Here is a 24176-nt window from a genome sequence, read left to right as displayed (position 1 = left end):
CTTAGAAAGTGTATTGAGCTTGGTTAAGTTTTTTGTACCACCTCACTTTATTTCAAAACCATTGGAGGTATTGCTTTGAAACTGACCATACTTGTTTACCATCACGACCTTCATCAACAGACAAGAGGACATAACTCTGTCAAGGTTTTTGACAGAATTATGCCCCTTTTTGACTTAGAAAATACATTGAATATGGGTAAAATCCACTTATTGCCTTAACCCTTTGAGATATTGCTTTGAAACTTTTAATGCTATTTCACATCATTACCCCCATCTGTACACAAGAGAAGGTAACTCTGTCAAGGATTTGTTTTAAAAATTAAGGCCTTTTATCGACTTAGAATCTTGGTTAAGTTTTTAGTACCAGTCCACTTTTTGACTGAACTGTTTGAGATATTAATTTGAAAGTTGGAATACTTGTTTACAATCATGATTCCCAAACATGTCCAGGAGAAGGTAATTCTGTCAAATCTATATATTATGCTGATTGTACAAAAATATACTGCTTCCTTGGCATAGATTTCTTGAAAAATTATGTTATTATGTCATTTACCAAGGTGTTCTGAGTGACGTAAAAATACCTTATTCTCTCAAAGTGGGTTTAATACTATTAAATTTATTTAAGGCTCAACTCAGTTTTTTTTTCTTTCTTACCAGCCCTCTTTTGACTTAAACATTTCAAACTTTGCTGCAGTGTTCAAGGGTATCACACAATTCAGTAAAATAATTCTTCACTAAATATCTTAATGCTCATGGCCATTGTTCACTTTAAAAATACAGAGATTCTTGTATTGCCTTTTACTGCAAAAACTTTTTTTATTGGCAAGCAATAAAAAAGTCGAGCGCGCTGTCTTACGGACAGCTCTTGTGTTAATAGGTTGTATAAAGTAAGGTTTTTTTTGCTAAAATTCAATAGTTTCATTCAATCAAAGATTGCCAATTTGCTAATATTCAGTAGTAAAATTAAAGATTGCTATTTGGTGGAATGGGTTGCCTTTTTTACAAATATTCAAAATAGTTTTGTGAAATCAAATGTTTTTGTTTTTGCTGATATTTGCTCATGTATTTTTCCTCTTGTTATGTTTATGATATAGTTAATTGATTGGTGTTTATAAACCTGTGATTTATTAGAGATAAATTGTTTATGATTTATTTATTTTTATATTATTTGAAAAATAGATCTGTAAATAAGGTTTTACATAAGAAAACATATCAAAATGTAACCTCTACTTTATGTTTTGGCTTTTGTTATTTGAGCCATGTCACGACAAAACCAACATAGTGCGTTTGCCACCAGCATGGATCTAGACCAGCTGTGCATCCGTGCAGTCTGATAGGATCCATGCTGTTCGTTTACCAACTCTATTAGAAGTAGAGAAACTGATAGCGAACAGCATGGATCCTGATCAGACTGTGCGGATGCGCAGGCTGGTCTGGATCCATGCTGGTCACAAACGCACTATGTTGGTTTTGTCGTGATGCGGCTCATTTTATGAAAAGTGAATAAAAGACATGATGAATGGCTAGTATATTTATTTTTCAATTTGGTATATGATAACCAATGTTAAACATTAAAATAGCTGCAGGTTTCTAAATGAACAAGGAAGTGATATAATATCTTGATATACCCCGGTATATATTTTAAATTATATAACCTTAAAGCAGCTCATCTCCAGGTACTTGCTACTTCATATTTTTAATGAAAGTATACTTGTGGTATTTATAGTGTCTTATTATTATAATCGTGAAAATATTAAGTGATATTAATATCAAGTGAACAAATTCAGTAATTTTAACATAAGGCACTATCAATCCATATAAATTATTCAAATGTTTTAACAAATGCAAAAGTATCCCTTTCTCTATTTTTTACTCAAATGTTTTAAGATATGCAGAAGTATCCCTTTCTCCATTTGGAAAAGGATAGATTGATGATGAGAGAAATAGTAAATTTGGCGTGTTTTGGATGGAAAATGTTACATGGATTTTGAATATATATAATTTTCTCAATGTTTCTGATATATTTTTCTTAAGATTTGATTTTTTCAGACTTAAGTTTTGGTTTTTTCAGACTTAGGTTTTGGTTTTTTAAGACTTAAGTTTTGATTTTTTAAGACTTAAGTTTTGATTTTTTTAAGACTTTAGTTTTGATTTTTTAAGACTTGTTTTGCTTTTGTTCAGCTTTAAAGTCTCAGTAAAGTATCAGGTGAACAGCAAATAAATAGTTTACCATAGCTTCTTTTAACCGTGGTATTTTGTTAATTATATATTAGGTTGACACAAACTATAGGGTGCTTTATTTAATACATTTTTTGTCGCAATAAATGCCATAATAATATACTTGTATTTTGTTTGCATTCTAGGTTGCATGAATTACATTCCATATGCATTTGTATCATTCCATTTCATAGAATAAAAGCTTAATGGGTTTTTTTTTTTTTTTTTTTTTAATGTATATAGAGGGAGAGGTTTTCAGCAACAACATGAATATATATTATTTAAAGAGGGTTGACCGCAAACTGCAGTAAGCTATACATGTATGAAATAAAGGACTTTCAACACCGTAATTATTATGTATATTTAGAAAATTTTAGACAATAATTACATTGGAAAAGGATGATAGGTTGATTTCAAGGAAAGACACTGTGTTGAATTTAGTTTCATGAAAAGAAAACATTTAATTGCACATTCTAAACCTTTTCATTACACATATATTTAGATGGTCATATATTTGTATAATAGTCTAGAATGTTATGTTAAAGGAACATGTTTATGCAGAGTAAATAATTTTATGAACTTAATAGTTATGATGTTACGTTATATTTTGTTGCCCAATTAACTATGAATAAATGTATTTCAAGAATAATTTTTGAATGTTTGATATAAATTGCTTAATATACTGAAGAGGCAGCTAAGTGATGTTAATTTATTGAAGAACATATGGTATAGAGCAGGGGTTTACATTTAGATTTTCAAAGAAAGAATTTGATTGAACATATTGTGAAATAGGTACGTTTCTTAAACTCTGTGATATTTCTTTTTAAACCTGAACTACAAGATATAACATAATTTGCAAATTCTGATATTGATATCCCTTATAAATGATGTGCATGTACAGATTTATTTCAATGAAGAACTAAGAACTAAAAAAATGTGTCCATAGGACAGGGAGGTGCATAATGGGGCATAACAAATCTGGGGGCCTTCATGGATATTTCACTGACTTCAAAACATTTGCCCTAATTCACCACTGTTGGTTTGAATCATGTCAGGTATTTAGAATTCCTTCATTTGAGGAAGATATTGAGCTGTCCTATTGAAGGTCAATAATTCTAATCCGATGCCTGCTTATGCCATGAATAATGCACAAAGTGGCGCCAAAAGTGGCACCTAAGGTCTTCCTCTGCCAATCAAGCTAGAAAAATCATCATAATAATACTTACATGATGTGAGTCTGACATAAAATCTAACAAAACCTTAACACTGAGACTTATTCAGTGCGGGTCTGATTTAAAATTAGCAAATTATTAACATAAATTTAGCAAAGGTCAAAGTTTATTCTTACCAATTTTTCAATTGATTTGTGTTCAGTTAATACCATTTATTTCATGCTTTCCAGTGTTTTATTGTAATATATCAGATAATTATATTCTGATAAACCACTAGTGAAATTTATAAAATATAATTTTCACTGTAGCCTGCGGATGAAAAGAAAATCAAACTAAATGGAATAACAGGCAGAAATAAATGCCGTCATACGTAAATTTTGCTTCTTTAAGAAAATAAAGGCGATGTCACCATACATCATGTTAAAAATGTAACAAAGTAAGAGAAATTTAACAGAACTACAATTTAAAATTGATGATGTGACGTCATGATGTGATGACGTCAAAAGAAATGCGCGACATTAAGTGGCAAAATCAGTAAATAATACTTAAAATCAATTAAAAAGCATGAAATAAAAGGAAAAGTTATTTGATTTGCATATAAGATTGAAATATATTTCATTCGTGAACATCAGCTATTATATTTTCACTCGTGGCTACGCCACTTGTGAAAATATTGCATCTGGTGTTCACTCAGTGAAATTATATTTCAATCTTACATGCAAAACAAACAAATATCCTCTAAATAATCATGGATGTGCGTTAACAAAGTAGGGAAATGATACATATATTTCTTACATATGTTTTTTATTCGGTTGTAATAAATGACAAACCTATATATTTATTTGTAATATTTGTTGTTTAACAGAGAATTTCAAATTGAAAAGTTGTGTTATATGTATTTTGTTAATGAAACTAAAGGTAAAAGCAAGATATAGTGCTTGTTCAGTGATTGTTTATAAATTATTATATAACATGTATTATATACATGGGTTGTTTGTAGTTTATCACATTGATAGTTTAAAAAAAGGGCCATGACTCTAAATTTATTATGAATCTGTTTTAAAAAGGGTCATGACTCTGAATTTATTATGAATTCTTTTAAAAAGGGTCATGCATCTATATTTATACTAAATTTCTGTTAAAAATGGTTTAATAACTTGATTGATGCTTTCTTCAAAAATGGGGTGTGACTCTAGGTTTATGCTGAACTTGTTAAAAAGGGTCATAACTCTAGATTTATTCTACTTTGTACAAAAAAGGGCCATGACTCTGGATTTATGTTACCTTTAATTAGTTGAATTGTATGAGTATTTTCATAAAGTTTTATTTACTTTAATTTAGAAATTATTTTAAAAAAAGGTACCGGCATCCCTGTGTTGAATAATTCCCTCTGAATTAAGACCATTATAAAAATAAAACTTTTCACTGTATGTGAATGTATTCATAATTGAGCCACGTCACGACAAAACCAACATAGTGCGTTGGCAACCAGCATGGATCCAGACCAGCCTCTTACAAGTGAAGAAACTGATAGCGAACAGCTTGGATCCTGATCAGACTGCACGGATGCACAGGCTGGTCTGGATCCATGCTGGTCGCAAACCCATTATGTTGGTTTTGTCGTGACGCAGCTCATATATTGATTGTAAAGTTTGACAAAAATAATATACTGGCAAGAAATATTTCAATAAACAGATTTCTCATTCATCAAACAAATCTTAATTTGTTAGAGGATAGTAATGTTTTATTTTTGAATTTAATAAACCCAGTGAGAGCAGATATATTACTGACTGTAAACAAAGTCTCCAGGATGTAAATTGTAAAAAAATAAATTTATTGGAATAGGACATTAATTATTGGAACAGGACATTGATTTTTGTAAGCGCAAAAATTTTAACATTGAAAATATTAAAAAGTTGATTTACATTTGCGGTGGCAAATTTTGACATTGAAAATTGTAATTAAACCATAGCCTGCTAGGGGCCAACAGATTTTACCTATGCAACCAGCGCAGACCAAGATCAGCTGGTAAATTCTTGCTGCCAGATCATGGTCTGCACTGTTCCCTTTTCAGTCACTACTTATAATGAAATGTTACATGCTAAATATATTAAATGGACTTGTCAATCTGTCAATTTTGGACAAGACTTTTCATGATTAATAGAGAAATTCAAACTATGTGCTAACTGAAAAGGGAACAGTGCAAACCAAGATCTGACAACATACGGTAGATACAAGTATGCAAGCAGACCTTGGTCTGCATTGTTCGCATGAGTAAATCTAGTAGCTATTAGCAGGCTTATGGTTAATATGATATGTCATCAATAGGTTTTATTTTGGGTTATTTTGGGTTGATGGCCTCATGAATTCATGTTGTGTATTTGACATGAATCTGTAATAAAAAAAAATACATAAAGCTTATGACTCTATCGAGAGAAGTAGGCTATGGTACAAATTTATAAAACTAGGAATAAATGGTAAATTCCTGTTGGTATTAAGATCAATGTACAGCGAAGTGAAACTTTGTATAAAACATTTAGGGAGCCTATCTGACTTTTTCAATAGTAATTTAGGTTTGTTCCAAGGAGAAATAACTTCGCCGATTTGCTTCTCTTTATTTTTAAATGATATAGAATTGCAATTACAGGAAAATATTGACGCTGGCATAAATATTGATCAAATTGCGATATATTTGCTCCTATTCGCTGATGACGCGGTAATTGTCTCTGAAACAAGTACTGGGTTACAGAAATCACTAGATAGTTTATACTCTTATTGTTGTAAATGGAACCTTACAGTTAACATAGAAAAAACTAAAGTTGTAGTGTTTAGGAAAGGGGGGAAGTTAAGAAGAAACGACAAATGGTATTATAATAATCATGAAATTGAAATAGTCAAGTCTTTTTAATTACCTAGGGTTGTATTCTCCAGTGGAGGGTCTTTTATGCAAGCAGCAAACACATTAGCCGGGAAAGGGTTGCGATCTCTACATTCTTTGTGGGCTATTGTTCGTAGTATGAAAGTTCCAATAAATATATTGTTTAATCTTTTTGACTCGTATGTACTTTCTGTTTTAAAATTATGGCGCAGAGGTATGGGGTTATATAAATCCAGAGGTTGTAGAAAGAGTACATAAGAAATTTTGTAATGGATACTAAATGTTAAGCAATCTACACATACTCTAGCTCTCTATAGTGAGTTAGGTAGATTTCCACTCTATATAAGAAAGACATGTTAAAATGGTTAAATATTTTTTGATGATAAATACCGTCAAGTCTGAAAATTGCATACTTAAGGCGGTTTTACAAGATCAAATCAAAAGTCTAGAGCTAAACGAATCAATAAAAAAATTGGGTCTCATATATACGCGATATCCTTCAGTCTTCTGGTCTAAGTGAAGTCTGGTTATATCCTGAATCTGTTAAAAATAAATGTATTTGTTCCAGTCTTATGTTGTAGGCTTAGAGATATATACATAAGTAATTGGAGAACGGGGTTGCAGATGTCAAGTTCCTTAAATATTTTCTGGGAGATAAAAGATACGTTTGAGCAGTCAAATTATATTAGACTAATTAGAAAATACAAAATTTAGAAACGCACTGGCTAAATTACATCTCTCTTCGCATAAACTTAAACATTGAAGTCGGCCGACACTACAATATTCCGCGCGATGAACGAAAATGTACACACTATGTAATTTAAACGACTTAGAGGACGAATTTCACTTTATTTTAAAATGTACAGCTTATGTCGATTTAAGAAGGCTCTATATACCCAGGTATTATTATACCCACACAAATATAATTAAGTATATATCATTAATGCAAAGTAGTAATAAGAAGATAATAAAAAATTTGGCTCTATATTGTTTTAAAGCTTTCAAATTAAGGGATTCACTATTGTAATAATATAAATTTCGTACTCAATCTGAAATCATTCCTTTTTTTGTTAATTTTTTTTCCATGTAACTTTTGAGTATATATAAATATATTTTTTCCTTGTTACATTCTCACGATATATATGTTTAAGGAAATAATAATTCATGTATTATATGTAAAATCTTCCATGTCATACCAATATGTATATGTTCTTTTTTTCATTGTTAACGACGATGGGCTTGTAATGCTTAAGTCAAATAAAATATTTGTTCTGTTCTGTTCTGTTCATAATATCTATCATACATTAAATTCCCATCCGTCCATATTTTTAAAGAAATTATCTGCTGAAATCAAGTGATATTGTAACCAGATGAATTATAATTATAATTACAGAACCCACATGTAGTCAGGATTTTTTTTGGACATTATTTTTGTATATCCTAGAATAGGTCATGGTATATATTTTTTTATCATCAGAGTGCCTCTGTGCTACACAATCATTTAAAAATTCAGTAACCCACATGTATGTTTTTTGGGGGGAATTTTAGTAGTTATTTTCTTTTCAATCAACAGAAACGGCTACCCACCTACTAGTCTGATAGTACCTGAATTTTCAAACTATTTCATAAACTGGATATATTTGTACATAGCTTGTGAAAAGATTGTTTAAAAAATAGGAATCCAAATTATCTTCTTTTTTTTCTTTTCTTTAAGGCATTTTGGAGACAATTTTTTTTCAAAATGGCAATGAAAATAAATGACTACCTTGTAATGTACTTGTAATTTGTAACTTGAGTGTGTGCACCTTTAATCTTCTTTGATAGACAGTAAAATACTATTAAATTATACTGCCAATTAAAGCAGCATGCCTCTAGATTTGTGTTGTCTGTATGAAAACTTAAAACTGCTAATGAGTGGGAAAAAAATTGTCATGTGCAAAAATATTAATATTTTAACTACCCTTGGGAGGAATATCTGTAACTTGAAAAACTGTTCAAACATTTCTCGTACTCCTTTAGTTACTAGGTAGAATTTTTAGTTACTAGGTAAATACATTTTTAGGTTTGATTTTTTTGAGGATTTATTTAATTTTTATCTGTGGGCAAGCTGCTTTAATACCATAAAAATACAGATAATCATCATAATCATTTCAAGGCTATAAAATTTAAAATGATAATTGAATAATGTGCTATCTTAACAGTATGAGATTTTATTGTCTAGATCTGATTTAAAGAAAATTATAACAACCTACATGAATAAGTATGTGTTATTGCTATTTTTAGATCATTGTAGGTGAGGAAAAAAAACACACCACCATTGTGAGAAAAAAACACTGTTAGAAAAAAAGTTTTGTTGCATTGTTTTAGTGACTCCGGTTATATATGCAAACAGCCGTTTGTATTGGGCCATATAACCTGTTAAGACTCTTTATAACTAATAATATATAAATGTTTTGCCATATTTTTTATAAAAAAAGAATGTGATATACATGTAGATCTAATAGAATATTCTATATAATGAACACATTTAACGAAATATTTCTAGAATATTCTATATAGTTAACACATTTAATGAAATATTTCTAGAATATTCTATATAATGAACACATTTAATGAAATATTTCTAGAATATTCTATATAATTAACACATTTAATGAAATATTTCTAGAATATTCTATATAATGAACACATTTAATGAAATATTTCTAGAATATTCTATATAATGGAAACATTTAATGAAATATTTCTGATAAACAGTGGGACTGTTTTATAAGATATGTATTACAATAAATATTTATAACTGCTATACATTTATTGCTCAGTATTTATTAACTAGAAATGATATTTATGATATTTATTATTTATTAAAGACAGTATATATTGTATATAACAAAAGTTATCTATATAGAAGCTTGGGCTGCATTTCATAGAAAATCTTCAGTGTATCCTAAATCCTAAGTCAAAAGTTAGGGCATTTTCTTTGACCATAAAATTTCTTAAGACTTTTTACAGCCATAGGATTGTTAATGAAATGCAACCCTTGTTGTTTTTTTTGACATTTCATCTCATAGAGTACATTAACTGTAGCCAAAATCTATCTATAGTATCACAGGAATAATCATAAATACATGGATTTTATTTTATAAGTTTTTATGACATATTTATTTCACAATGTTATGTATATGACAGATTCTTTGTACTTTGAATATATTGTGTGATTTTTCTGTGATTAAATAAACCAGAAACTATTTAAGAAAACCCTATGTCTTTGTTATATTTTGACAGTTATACATTTAGTATTTAATTAAGATAACCTCTATACCACTCACTATACATGTACATGTATATCAACACAATTGAGAGGTTTTGACAGAGGCTATATGTATTTTGCACTCACATTAAATAATTGTACAAGTAGAGGTGTCCCAATTACAGAATGTATTTTGATTTGAAGTTTGTTTAAACATGGATATCTGGTATCACATGGAATGTAATTATTACACCTCATGTAAAAGGTTAACGTTTCCAGAGTTAGTGGTAATAACCACAGCCTTGGATATGCCACCACTGTGGAGCAAGGCCAAACAATATCATTTTTATGAGCTGTGAAATAAAGATATTTCATTGTAATAACTAACTAAGGATTGTTCCAAATTGAAATGACATTGTCCATTAACCTACGACCTGCAGGACAGTGACGGCCTTTGTCGCCAGTATAGAGCCAGGCTGTTGCTTTTTTCAACCTAAGCTTTATACTGTTGGCTGACTATCTTCTTTTATTTCGTCTTGATAACCGAACAATGGATAATTGATTGTTAGAAAATGAAATGTTGACAATTCACCAGGTTATGGCTGAAAGGTTTTTAGGTATCTTATATCAATACATAAATAGTTCCGCCATTGCCACCATTCTATCACAAAAGAGATACATTTGTTTTGCTATCACCTGATAATTAGAGGTTAATACTTGCTTGCTGCTCGGCATTATGCGATAATGGCCCGAAGATGTGCATAATGGCCTGAGGGCCGCAGGCCCGAAGGACATTATGGACTCGAGGGCCATTATCGCATAATGTCGAGCAGCAACCAAGAATTAACGTCTTTAATACCTATGTCCGAAATACGGCATTTAGACATCGCCGCTAATCTTGGTTGTCGCCCTTTCTAAGAAACGGACAGTTGTCAATGTAAACAAAAATATGTCATTCAGTTTAACCCTCTTATTAAATTTGAAAACATGAGAAAACAAAATAAATATGAGACAATGTTGTTTTATTGTTGTTTATATCGATAAAAACTCGATATATTTTTTTGTGAGAATAACATAAATTTTAAGTGCAAGTTTTTATTAATTTTTGTGCCTCCGAGACTGATGTCTAGCTCCATTTGTCATCGATCCGATCTTATTTCTACAGCCAAACTGAAATCATTTTTGCGACGGACGCGCCCTCAGGCGCGTTCAGAGCTAAGTCATCTACACATGGGATTTCGTCGGCTACAATCGCGCAAAGTGTCCTAAACCGATTAACAGCCCAAGAAATAGTACATGAATTTGATCCTTCAAAACTCCCATACTTTGTCGGGATATCTTAAAGTCTTCCATAATTAGCCTTTTCAATTTCAAATTAAGTTATCCAAGTTAAAATATGAACGTATATTATTGATAAAACGTTGTAGTCCCGTAGTATTATTGCGCAATATGCAAATTACTGCCGAAACGATTTACCAGCTGTCGAAAAAGTAGGACAGCAAATTATACTACAATAAAGGTGTAAGCTCTGAGTGTCAAGACATTATTAGTAGAAAATAAATATTTCTACATTATACAAAACATTATTATTAACAAATCAAAACGTTTTTCGTGACTCTAGAAACTCGCGCATTAATAAAAGAGAACTATTTTTGTGACTCATACCCGCGGTTTAATGGATAGAGTACAATGGTTAGTATAAATATCTACAGATTTTGAAAATGCATGTAAGAAGAGAGTTTTTCAACACTTTACCACCATGTAGTCCTTTCATGGTAAGGAAGTTATAATATCAGTTCTACTTCCGATTCTTGCGCGTTTGTTTTAACATAATTTTTCTAGGTCACGATATGTTAACCTTCGCTATTCTAAAAATAGATTCTGCTTCACTTTGTGCTGATTTTTTGACAGGCGATTATGGAGTAACATTATACATGTAATAAACCAACGGATTACATGCAATACTTTTAGAAATTCTAATACGATTGTAAGAACCAACAAGTTGAAAATGGAATGTAGTGTGAATTGAAAAGGACAACTAAACACTGTAGTGCTTAATGTGACATTTAAATTAAAAAATAAAAACGATGTTGTTCTGGCCTCTACATCTTTACCTTGTAAATAAAAAAAAATCTAAAAACACTATTAATTGCTGATGATTTTAACTCAAAATTTTTTTTAATGAGACATATCCAAGAGAAATAAAAATACAAATGACTTATATTTTTGTCTATATGTCCACTATGATATAACACAGAAGCAATTCTAAATAGCATTCTAAAATGTATAATGTATTATGCTTTGAAGTATAATTTGCATGGTTTTATTTTAAGAAATATTTCGTTGACAGTATTTTTTTTCTATTTACATATCATTCTCTTGGAATAAATCGATAAGGACACTGACTTACAAGTTTGACCAGAGTTTTTAGGCATAAATTTCATTCTGTATTAAGTGCTTGAAAGTAAAAAATCTGAATTATACTCAGTTTGGGACACAAAATATATTGCTCTACAAATCTCTCGAACTTGTATGGAACAAATTTTCTCTGTTAATATTTTGTGTTTCGATTTGTTTCTTTTTTTTTCTAAAAAAAGCTTTAATGTCTCTCCCGTTGCATGTCCGTCGCATTCAGTGCTGCAGCACTTTGATTGGAAATTCTGAGGGTTATGTTTTGTCTTTGGTAGAGTTATTGTATTCTTTTCTTGAGTTTATAAATCTTCAATGATTGAGACTGATAACGTCATTTAAACTGAAAGTTTTTGTGCAAGTGACTACAGGTCATCAACGTCAGCAGCCATCTTGAAAGTCACTGAGAGTTGATTACGTCATTTTGCACGTGCGCTCATTCACTCGCCCATAATGGAAAAAAAAATGCCGAGTAGCAAGGCGGCCGAAATTGCATAATGACCTAGATCTTGCCATAATGGCCCTGAAATACCCTAGATTTTGTTACTATATATAGTAACATAGGTATTAAACCCTTTTACTTGCTTAATATGTAACAGCCCAGTTTATAATTTGGAACAGCCAATACAAAAAGCTTCCAAAGAATATGCGGTTTAACCAGACCATATAATGGTGGCAAAGGCTAATGTAAAGACAAAATGGAGGATTAATGAACCTCCTTCGTGCTTTTACATCTTCAAGGAGCATGAGAAAAGGAAAGGAGCATAAAGTCCAAGTTCACAGGGCAAGAGATTTGATAAAATACGAGAGCTTCTGCAATGTTTACGCACGAGATATGGTGCATTAGCGTTATTATGTAACAGTCTGCGTTTCGTTATTTCGTTTAAAGAAACCGGCTTTGTAACGCTTTAGCTTTTAACGTGTACGTGAATTGTTTTGATTGCGAAATTTTCATTAGTCAGCTGTTCCACGTTGTGCCCTGGATCAGCACATAAAAACGTACTACATAACAACGCGTGCTTGCGTGATTTTATCCGTTAATGCACGTTTTTTCTGTGTTGATATCTGCGTTTTTATACAGGAACAAAAGATGACTGTACACGAAAACATATTTACATATCCAATTACATTTTGAAACGTTATCTATATCTTCAGACAATGTTTTGTGAATGAAAAAAGCTACATTTAGATCTAAAACTTTGATAAACTGCTTAATGTTGTAAAATAAATTAAAAAATAAATAATGTAATGACAGTTCAAACATATAATGTTTATATTGAAAGCTTTTGTTGTCTTCTGTTTTTGTTTTGCAAAGTAACTGGTCACCTTTGCATTAAGTATTTCCTCAATGTCTAGAAGTTGTTAGGTACAAATGCAACACGTTTTTGAAAGGCTTACTCTTATGTGTTGAATGTGAAGAATTTGTTGCCAAACCCATTTGCCTTTGTTTTATTATTATTATGTGTACGTTTTTTCTTCATTTAATTCATGAACTTTTTTTTTTGTTTTTAGTTTTAACTAACAATTCTAAAAAAAGAAAGAAAAAAAGAGAAATGGAAACTACCAAACCAACAAATTAAAAAATACTGAAGACTCGATTTGATTCGGCTTGTTCATAGACTTTGGTCCACCCCGCTATCACCGGTTTAAACACTTGTCACTTAAACACTTGTCACTATTTAAACATGAAAATGGTGAAAATTTAAATCAAACACCATGCACAGGTTCGTTCATTGGAACATTCAATAACGCGTTCTTTCCATTGTGACAATATATTGAATATCATAGTGAAAGTGACGTTTTACTAACCTTAGCACTAATTTTGCACTGTTCACGTTTCACGTAATTCCAAAGTAGGGTATGTTCATGAAAATATTCAAATCGCCACTTTTCTTATTGACACATAAATGTCAGCTGGTTCACTGGCTTATAAAAAGCAAACATGGATCCACGTATTTAAACAGAATGCCATTTTAAAGATATTGTAAGAATATAGAAAAAGTTGATTTCGTATTATATTACAATTTAAAGAACCAGAGTCAATGACAGTTACATGACCTGTGTCACTTATATTATTGAAGTTGTGGCCAAAATTTACTTTTAAAACAACAAGGCTGTATTGTCGATGTGTTTAATTGTTTCATGTATCTTTGTAAATCATCGATGTTGTATGTTGTTTCAATAAACGAAAGAACTCTTTGAAAAACAAAATTTATTTATGGCCAAACAATCACATAACTGCATAATTTGGTAAAGAACGCTTAAAACGCGAAATTGAGTATTCTGGAGGCTCGGCTTATTTGAACCTATGCATGGTGGTTATGGTAAATGCAAGGTACCGCCCCGACCACCTCAGCACCGGCTTAAGCAGAATTCATCATTTTAACATTAAAACTGTGAAACTGTTCATATGGCACTAATTGAGCCTTCTAAGTAACGCTAAGTGCCATTTCATGAAAAAGTACGCTTTTGGTTTTTCGTCATCAATGTTGCCTTATTATTCTCAATAGTATATCTTTTTAAAATAAATGTTTGTTGTGTTTTTCATTTAAACGTTGGCACCATACTCAACTGCTTGTATTTTTCGGCGGGGGCCATATACATGTATTGCTTATAAACTCATAGGCATTGTCCTTGTCTCTTAGATATAATACTGTTTTGTTCAATACTAGTATGTTTATTTTGTTAAACAAATTGATGCAGCTTATAGACCTTTAGCATTTTACAACGTACTTATTGCACGTCAGTAAAAAATGTTTAATTATCTACTTTTCACTTGCCGAGAACTTTGCAACCCTCGAGATTAATTGAGTTCTGCAATGCTTTCAGTGTTTATTGATGAATTCAATCTGCAGGTTGTAACAATGTATGCTATAATGATGTGTTCAAATGGACTGACAAAGATCCTGAGTCATTATCGTTAAGTTGAAACTTGTGAGTAATGTATATTTTTAAAGAAAACATTGAATTTTCATACTTGTTTATGGCATATGATATGTGATTGCTTTCGTTATTGCAATTACATTGAATTTCACATAAAAATGTGAAATATAAGAATATATTTAACTGAACGAATGAGTTGATTGATATTTTATTCATGAAATATCAAAGGTTTCATTCTTATACATTCTACAAGGTTTCAATTACAAATATTGAATGAAAATTTATTCTTGGCTTTCACACGAAAAATACTTTATTTTCATTTCAACCCAATATTGATATTATGCTTCTAACTTCCTTTTAGTTGTTCATGATCACGTGTAAGCATTATAAGATTGAAAGTATAGCACCGTTTTAATTCTTGCTATTGATTGAATTTTCACTAAAGAGGGATTGTCGCAGTAGTTACAAGATCTATTCTGTTGCATATCTTTGCATAGAATTGTCCAGCGTCCATTTTGGAACTATCCATTATAAATTTTTTGGGGGTATCAAGGTTGGAATTAAAATTTAGTAAGCCAAAAGTATAACGCCTAGCCAGACTATCTTGCAAACTGGCCTGGCTCTATACTGCTGGCAAAGGCTTAATCACTTTTTGGATTTTAACATGGTAAGGGCTAATAAAGCTGTATCACAGAACACATGTCATCTCCAAGCATGAATGTCAAATCAAGAACAACATTGAACAGCGTTCATAAAAGTGTCATTTTTTAAATCTTTTAAAGCTTTTTTTTTTCAGAGAAAGTGTTAAGATTTCTCTATCACTGACTTTTATATGCCGAACTTCTGTCGCTTCCCGCGCCTGACGATGGCTTTTTTCTTTCACCTTTGTTTGAGGACAATTGTTTCTCAGATACTTGCAAAGAATCAAACTTATCAATGGTTTCCACTTCGTTGATATCATCAGTATCTGGGTCACATTGTAGTAAATGTAGGATCACAGGCATTTCTTTTACTCCTTCAACAAATTCTGCTTCACTAATCACGTTGTCATTGTTACGGTCGGCGGATTTAAAGAATGTGTTAACTAACTCTCCAATAAGAACCAAGTCGTCTTTTGTGGTTGATAAATCGGTTGTTATCATTCGGTATATAGCCTAAAATGTAGGAATTAAAAAAAGTAAAATAATGATAATAAAAATGTAAATGCATGAAAATGTGCAACAAATATACGAAAGTTTTTCAACTTTGAAATGTTCACTATTAAATAATATGTTCAACAGGACCTAAACTACCATTTGTAACTAAAATTATTCTAGAGAACTGCTCTATTTTTTTAACTGTATCACTCAAGATAATTCTTCTATTTTCCAACTTTATTGAGTTATTGAAGATAACAGATCTTTTTCCAACTAATATGTTTTAAGATAAATGGATGATGATAACTGTTTTGTACTACTAGTCACAAAACAGGTAATGGTCGAAAAATAGCTCAATCATTGGTTCAACTATAAAGTTTTTTTTTCTTTATTATTTTCTTCATTATTGAAGTGTTCTTTTGTGATAAATTATTATCTGTCCCAGTTGATTTGTTAATATCATAGATTTCCTATCTAAAATAGCCTACTTTCTTTATATAGGTTGATGTTTAAACTGGCTTAATGTTTTGGATATTCTTTAACATTACAGTGTCAATTCACAAATACACAGGCGTCGGTCAATACGACAATAGCGGCCGTGTGAAATTAAACGGTTAATTCATTAATTATTCACTTTCAATTATGTAAAAATCAATTTCTCGCTGTAAACAAGACAATAAATAATAAGCGAAATACAACTTTGACAAGCGATCATGGTGTTTAGACAAAACTAAAGGGGTCAGTAAACTTTGTTTTCCTTAAGAGTACATGGTCTATATTGATGCCTTCAGTCGGTTTTATCCGCTTAATTAATTACACATATAAATTAACTAAAAGACAAGAGCACAAACCTTAAGCATGCTGGACATTTCCTCTCGGGATATAGAGCCATTTCCGTCAAGATCGTACATTTTAAACGCCCATTTAAGTTTTGTTTCTGGCTTATCACTTCCCGAGACGCACAGACCAACAATGAATTCTTTAAAGTCAACAAAACCATCGTTATCTTCATCGAAGGATCGAAATAAATGTGACACAAACACATCAGCATCTCCGTCAAAAACACTGTTGTATACTTCCCGGAACTCCTTCATGGTCAGCTTACTCATCCCTTTACCCAGGTTGCTCTGGTACTCGCGAAACCATTCTTCAATCTCCTCCTTACTAATATCAACATCCACATTTTTCTGAAGTTCCGATAATGTCTTAGGGCTTAACTTTCTCACCGTAGACTTAGAATTTCCCATTGTATCCACACACTCTAAATTTACAGGCACTAAAACGTATATTGGATGTTGCAGCTGATTAATGAAATGCACTTTCAGTGTATACAAAACGCACTGAGAAATATTCAAAGTTCAGCTGACGAAGCAAAATCAATTAAACTAATTGCAAACTAATTGCAACTGGCTTAAAGTTTTTGTTCATTCTAATACAATACTGAGCAGCCCGCCACGCTGTGTTAATATTCTGTGTTTAATTATTCATATTCCCTAAGTGGCTTTCAGTGATATTTGTCTCATTCTAGTTCATTAAGCCATGGCCGTTTATGTTGAAAGAAATGAATAATTGAACCGCAAATGATCGATATTAAACAAAAAACATACAATACGACACCAGTGTGAACCTCATTTGATATCTTATTATTTCAAATATTATAATCAATATGATATGCCTAATAGAAATTTGTACAGTCATGCCAGGGTATGACAATGCTTTAACATTTCTATTTAGTATTATTATTTGTATTTGTTTACACTTTATCAATATCAATACGTGTTTCGATTTGTCTACTTTCAATATTTGTAATATGAAAACAGATATCAACAAGGAAGGGTGGCATTCAATGAATGCATCCACCATTTAAGTTTGCCATTGTTTAAATAATAAACAAAACTTTCATAAATAGTATATTTTTAGGCTCCAGCAAGATATAAAACATATTTACAATAGACCATATTGGAATAAACATCACAAATAGAAAACCTTGACACAAAAAACCTGCATTTTAGCTTTCCTATTTTATGGTACAAACACATGTTTGCAATACATTTATAATCTAGCTTACTTCCAACAAAAATGACTTTTTCCATGACTTTGTAAACAGGTTTATCTGTATCAATAATTTAAATGCACTGTTTGTTCTTATTCTCATGAGAGAGAAAGTCAGATATGAGATATTGCAGTTTATATTAACATTGTTTTATTTAAATGGTCAATTTCAACGAAATATTAGAAAATGGATAATAATGTTTATCTGCATAAATTATTAACTATTTTTCATATTGTTCTATAAGTTTGTTACTGTACTTTTTAACTGTATTTATTTTATTCTTCAGACTCAAATGCATCAAAACATTATAAAACAAAGATATGCTCTATACCTTAAGCATCAGATTATCTGTTGTAACAAAATTTATAATACCTCATTTGTAACGCCGATTGCCGTTGACTAATCACGATGTTAATGCTTTATAAATGTTGCTAAGTAACCATAGCTAATAAGCGTTAAATAAGTCGTATATATTTGGCCATAAAGTAAAAATCGTTGATATTTACAACAACTAATGACATCATAAAAATAATTAATCAAGTTTTATGTTAACATAAGCCTTGATAAATAAATGTAGTGTTAATGAAATACATAACTAATTTGACATATTCCATTTATTCGAGAATATTTCGCTTACATTTAAACAATTTTATTTAACAACTGATGCTTTTTATACAATGTATGAAAATGTCTGCATATAGCAAAGTAGTGACTTTCTAAAGTTGCACATTTATAAGTCAATAGCTCTTAGGCTAAAAGGGGTATGGGAGATGCACGTCTTAATTACATTCTCGATACTAAGTCATATGCAACTAGTTGCAAAGAAAGCTTAGATAAGACAAATACCTTTCAATCGCACTTCTAATAGTATATTTACTTTACAACGACGGAAAAGTTACCATCACCTTCTTCCTCACCAACCAATGTTTTTTTGACAAATATACTGGTATCATGTAAAACAATATCAGACCAGTTGCCATGGACCCCTTCCTCACCAACCATTGGTTTAATGACAAAGATACTGGAATCATGTAAAAAAAATCGGACCAGTTGCCATGGACCCCTTCCTCACCAACCAATGTTTTTTGACAAATATACTGGTATCATGTAAAACAATATCAGACCAGTTGCCATGGACCCCTTCCTCACCAACCAATGTTTTTTTGACAAATATACTGGTATCATGTAAAACAATATCAGACCAGTTGCCATGGACTCCTTCCTCACCAACCAATGTTTTTTGACAAATATACTGGTATCATGTAAAACAATATCAGACCAGTTGCCATGGACCCCTTCCTCACCAACCAATGTTTTTTGACAAATATACTCGTATCATGTAAAACAATATAGGACCAGTTGCCATGGACCCCTTCCTCACCAACTAATGTTTTTTTTTGGACAAATATACTGGTATCATGTAAAACAATATCGGACCAGTTGCCATGGCACCCTTACCTAACCAGTCAATGGTTTTATGACAAATTATACAATTATATAGAGTAAATTCTAGTTTATCAATGTTTATAAGACGAGACATTGTGATTTCACTAATTACGACAAAACAAGGGAAGCTAGGCTAGCTAGAGATTGGCTAAATTCTAAAGGCAAAACTATACAACCGACAATTACCCGTATGACAGCTTATAGCAAACAATTTGGTTTTATTCCGAAAAGAATATCGTTTATATTTCCCATGTGCCCTAACTAGTTTAAAACGTTTTAGGAATACCTACTGAGCATCAAATAATACCTACCGAGCATCGATGAAATAAAGAACGTGACAAAAATATCAACCTTCTTATTATGTATTTAAGAACAAAAAGCAACACAAATAGTAAAAGTTGAGCCAATTGTCAAATATTCATAATACAAATTCAACAATTAAGATAATGTTTATACAAGTAGAGATATAAGGGTAAGGATTGAAAAGAAATATTCTAACACAGTCTAATTTATTATTGTACAATGAAAACTGATATGCACTCAGGACGAGGCAGTTGTTTTCGCCATTTATTTTGCTATCCCTAAGCCTGTTGGTGGTAATCGTTTCTACCCATGATATAGAATAAAGACATTAATAGAATTAACGAATAAAGTCTATAACTTGGAAAAATGTCTTTGTTTGTTTCCGTCTTTTTACATGTACTTGTTAATATCTATCTTCTATAATATTATGTACTTTATCTGCGGTATCTTTTTACACTTACCGCTTTTGATGATTGTGCGACAGGGCTACAGAAGCAGTTTATTCAAATGGTATGTCAATCAATGTATATGCTATTACACTTAAAATAGGTATTCAATTACGCTTTGTATTTTAAACACAAATTTAACTTTATGGAAAAAACAGCAACGTTGTTATTTAACTTTTTTTCTCACTAAAGTGTTCTTCAATGCTAACGATAGCTATTGGCACATCAAGGGTCCGGATCGCACTCCAGTAAATGTATAATCAGAGGATCGGTCAATGCACCATTCTTAAATTCATTAAAAGAGATCTTCCCATCACGATCCAAGTCAAATTCTTCGAAGAACGCATCAGTTATTCGTTCAGGTCCACCTAGCGTTCCATTTACCACTGCGTTTGTCATTTTGTATATATCCTGTAAAAATCGTTTGCATTCGTATTACAATAAATGTTGCAAAACTTATCATCACTGAAATCTTTTCCTCAAACGCAAACCTTTCAAGTCGTGTTAATTATTACTCTCTCCCTACTTGATAAAGATAAGCATACTTAATTATTCACATTATTCACATCTAAGAAAGAAGAGACGATTTATAACCAACCTTTTGACAAACTATAGTTGCGCATCTGATTTCTATCTGTCGTATTAGAGTACAAATTGTGCACGTGTTGGGGGGGGGGGGGTATTTTAGGCATGATTTATTATGGATGTAATAGTAATAAATAGTATTACATGTATATCAAAGTGTCTATTTTTTATTTCTTCTTTTTCAGTAAGAAGGGCTTTTTATTTCAATTAGTATGGGACTTATATCAGAAGGAGAACTTTCAAATATTTAATTTTAAAACAAAATCGTAATGAAATAAATTTCGGATTGGAATTTATACCATATACATGTACATTGTACTGGTAGATGAAATGAAATAATGTTAACGTTTCATTTTTGTTTTCAATTATAGTTTTTATTTGTTTTGTTTTAAGCAATTATTATCTTATTTTTATAAAAAGTATGTATCACGTTGCAGTAACAAATATCAATATTGTTTTGATGCGCTATACCCGTTTTGCAAGTTTAGCTACTGAACAATTCTGATAAAATACTTGTATTCCATAGTGGACCTTTTTCATTTTCTGTATCATACAAAAATTGTATCAACTTATCGTGTTTTTTTTTTTTATTTCTGGAAATACAGTGTTTATATATTGATAATTTGACAATTGCCTTATCGATCCTTATCTCGGTTATTTAATGATAAAAAAATCAGAAATAAAAAGTAAGTACTGTACCTTTAGAACGCAAATCATTTCGTCCTTACATATCAATCCATTTCCATCAATATCGTACATTTTAAATGCCCACTTTAATTTCTTGTCGGTGTTATGGCTACTAGAAACGCTCAGACCGACCAAAAACTCCTTAAAATCTACATATCCATCACCATTTGTATCAAAAGATCGGAACAGATGATGGGCAAATGACGAAGCATCGCCTTCAAACACACGGTTATAAATCATTTTAAACACATCAACTGTCAATTTAGTGATGCCCTTATCTAGATGTAGCTGGAATTCCTTGTACCATTCCTCTATCTCATGCCGATTGAAATCTATATCTTCATTTTCTTCCAACGCTGCTAAACTGTCGTGATTCAGTTTTCGAATTCTTGATTTCATAATAAGAGATTTTGCGTTTCCCATATTTCTGTCTGTAAGTATTTTGTAGGTTTCAGTCAGTCATTCGATTTTACAATATTGTTTACCGTTTCTTCGTCCGTTTATTTGTATTTGTATCATCTTAACATCTTCCTGGTACGAATGGTTAATTTACGATGCACTAAACTGATTGTTATGTAATCACGGATGGGCTTTATCTAGTCATGATCTGCTTAAATTGTAACATAACCGTGACTACACTCTCTTAGAATAGTTTTAAAATCACGCTGTGAATAACTAAATTTGGAGCCAAATATAAATTTTTTGAAATAATCCAAATTTATCTAGAGATGCTTTGAGGTTATTTAGAGATAAACATCTATTTTCAATTCCAAAATCACCATAATTTTATAGTGTAAACAAATTAATTTCAAAAAAGAGCTTGTGTGTAAATAAGGGACTCATTTGCATTTTAATACGGCTGTGTTATGCAGGTGTATGCAAGCTTAATGAAACATGTCTGGTAATACAGTGTTCATGCAATGTATAAAGAGATTTTCCACTAAGCACTGAAATTGAAACAATGTAATGCCCAATTTCTTTCGTTGTAACATTAGAATAAGGGATGCATATGGATATGAAAATAAACTATAAGAGGAATTTTATATTCGATTAACAGTTAAATTAAGATTAAAGTCAATGTTTACTGTAGCTTATTTTGCTGTATTTCATTTTACAACAGGAGTCGCTAAGAAATTGGTTAAATAAGTGTTACGAGGTGTATTAACGGGGTTACCAAGTTGGGGCCTCAAGAAAAGAAAATTGGTCATTAGGGTATTACATTTCACGATAATTTGATCTATGGATGACTGTGACATATATTTTCACTATCCAATTGAAGCCTACAGATATGCAACAAAACAAAAACAAACAGGTCCTGCGTGCTTTGCTAAATCATTAAGATTAGTGAGGAGGGCGCGTGCTTTTATTAAAGCCCAAAGTCCATGTCAAACCAGTTGTAATGGGCACATTGGAGGCGTTTGCTTTGCAAATGCCGGTATATAATTACAAATGCACTTAAAATGGCTCCATTGATGAAGCCGCTAAATTATTATAATAACTATACTACTGATACAATCACTTGTTAGTGTTAATTGATCTATGTCATGTAAACGATCGTTCATGCTGATATTCTTTTTCTGTTATTTCATGTTTGTTCAGTAATTAATGCGTTGGGCTGTTTACATATTTGTCTTTAATGTGTTTAAAACTTCCTCTTTCGAACAAATTGCCGAAACGGAATCCGAGGAATGAAAACAGTTTGATAACAAGCTTTGAATTTCTTAACCCGCTAAATTTATTATAAAACTTGTTAATCTTTCTATTTGGACATATATACCATTTATCATTTTCAAACTTCGTACTGAAAATCGAACAGGTCAGACATGATCTTGTTCAGCACTGTTTCCATGGGTAGATTTAGAAGCCATCAGCAGACTAAGGTTTAAGGGCACATACAAACCAAACAAGGGAGCGGCCGTCCGGTTAGCTCAATAGGTAGAGTGTTGGACTGTGGATTGGACAACCCTGCATGGTTCGATTCCTGGACAGTTCAGATCACTTTCGTTGTGATTGATCATAAAATCATTTCTACTGTTATTCGCACTTGTGCGTCTGGTAGGTATGTACAGAAGTTTCAGTTTCTTGCGAAAGTGAAGGCAACTAGTATTGGTAAACTGCTTGACAGTCTGTCCAGGCACGAAGCGGTGGCTGAACTGTGCTCTGGTAATTTCAGAGTGGCTTAACGCCTTGATCCGGAGTTAAAAATACCAACACACCACCACAAGGGAGCGGTGGTCTAGTGGTTAATGTGTTTGCCTGTCAACTCAAGGATCCTGCGTGGGTTTGAGCCCTACTTGAGCCACGGACATAGTAGCCTCAGATACCTACAATACTTGTCAATTCCAGAAAGCGGAATTGGAATTTATTGGTATTAATGTCACTTTTGATCTTAAATAAGATATTAAACTTAGCATTCACAGCAATTTATCTTGTCATTTTTTGTTTATACCAACTTAATGCTATATCAGTTTTTGTCCCTGAAGGTATAATGTACTAAAAGGTACATTGTCTTTTTAATAAAAACGGAATACAATTTACATTTTAATAACTCACTTTGCATATTTTTGATAGTTTCTACTACAAATATGGGCTTATAAGGACCATAAGGAAGTTTCAACAATGAAACGTTTATAAAATTTTAGATAAAATTTGTTTTACATACATTCACATGATACTTTAACCGTATACATAATTCAACAAGTTCATTTAGG

General features: G+C 31.5%; 2 protein-coding genes across 2 annotated transcripts; both read right to left on the bottom strand.

Annotated features, from left to right (window-relative positions):
• Positions 1-15032: 15032 nt before the first annotated feature.
• Positions 15033-17536, bottom strand: LOC132713507 (hippocalcin-like protein 1). The gene is made up of 2 exons (XM_060696151.1): positions 16797-17536; positions 15033-15963 (listed from the first exon to the last, which is right to left on the bottom strand). The coding sequence occupies exons 1-2, from the start codon at positions 17190-17192 to the stop codon at positions 15628-15630; spliced, it is 732 nt and encodes a 243-aa protein (XP_060552134.1). The 5' UTR covers positions 17193-17536; the 3' UTR covers positions 15033-15627.
• Positions 17537-18597: 1061 nt separating this feature from the next.
• LOC132713502 (neurocalcin-delta A-like) lies at positions 18598-22158 on the bottom strand. The gene is made up of 2 exons (XM_060696128.1): positions 21478-22158; positions 18598-20604 (listed from the first exon to the last, which is right to left on the bottom strand). Exons 1-2 carry the CDS (start codon positions 21886-21888, stop codon positions 20419-20421), a joined length of 597 nt encoding a protein of 198 aa, XP_060552111.1. The 5' UTR covers positions 21889-22158; the 3' UTR covers positions 18598-20418.
• Positions 22159-24176: the final 2018 nt, after the last annotated feature.

The sequence above is a fragment of the Ruditapes philippinarum genome, unplaced genomic scaffold, assembly GCF_026571515.1.
Source record: "Ruditapes philippinarum isolate M1 unplaced genomic scaffold, ASM2657151v2 ctg1281_1_1_1_1, whole genome shotgun sequence".
NCBI lineage: Eukaryota > Metazoa > Mollusca > Bivalvia > Venerida > Veneridae > Ruditapes > Ruditapes philippinarum.
Note: the sequence above shows the minus strand (reverse complement) of the source record. Positions and strands in the feature narration are given on the sequence as shown.

Bases quoted from the DNA above. Each gene is read 5' to 3' on its own strand.
- LOC132713507 (XM_060696151.1), bottom strand. From the start codon at position 17,192: ATGGGAAATTCTAAGTCTACGGTGAGAAAGTTAAGCCCTAAGACATTA. The intron at 15,964-16,796 runs GTTTGTGCTCTT...CCTACATTTTAG, and splicing joins AAATGTCCAGCATGCTTAAG to GCTATATACCGAATGATAAC.
- LOC132713502 (XM_060696128.1), bottom strand. From the start codon at position 21,888: ATGGGAAACGCAAAATCTCTTATTATGAAATCAAGAATTCGAAAACTG. The intron at 20,605-21,477 runs GTACAGTACTTA...CGATTTTTACAG, and splicing joins AAATGATTTGCGTTCTAAAG to GATATATACAAAATGACAAA.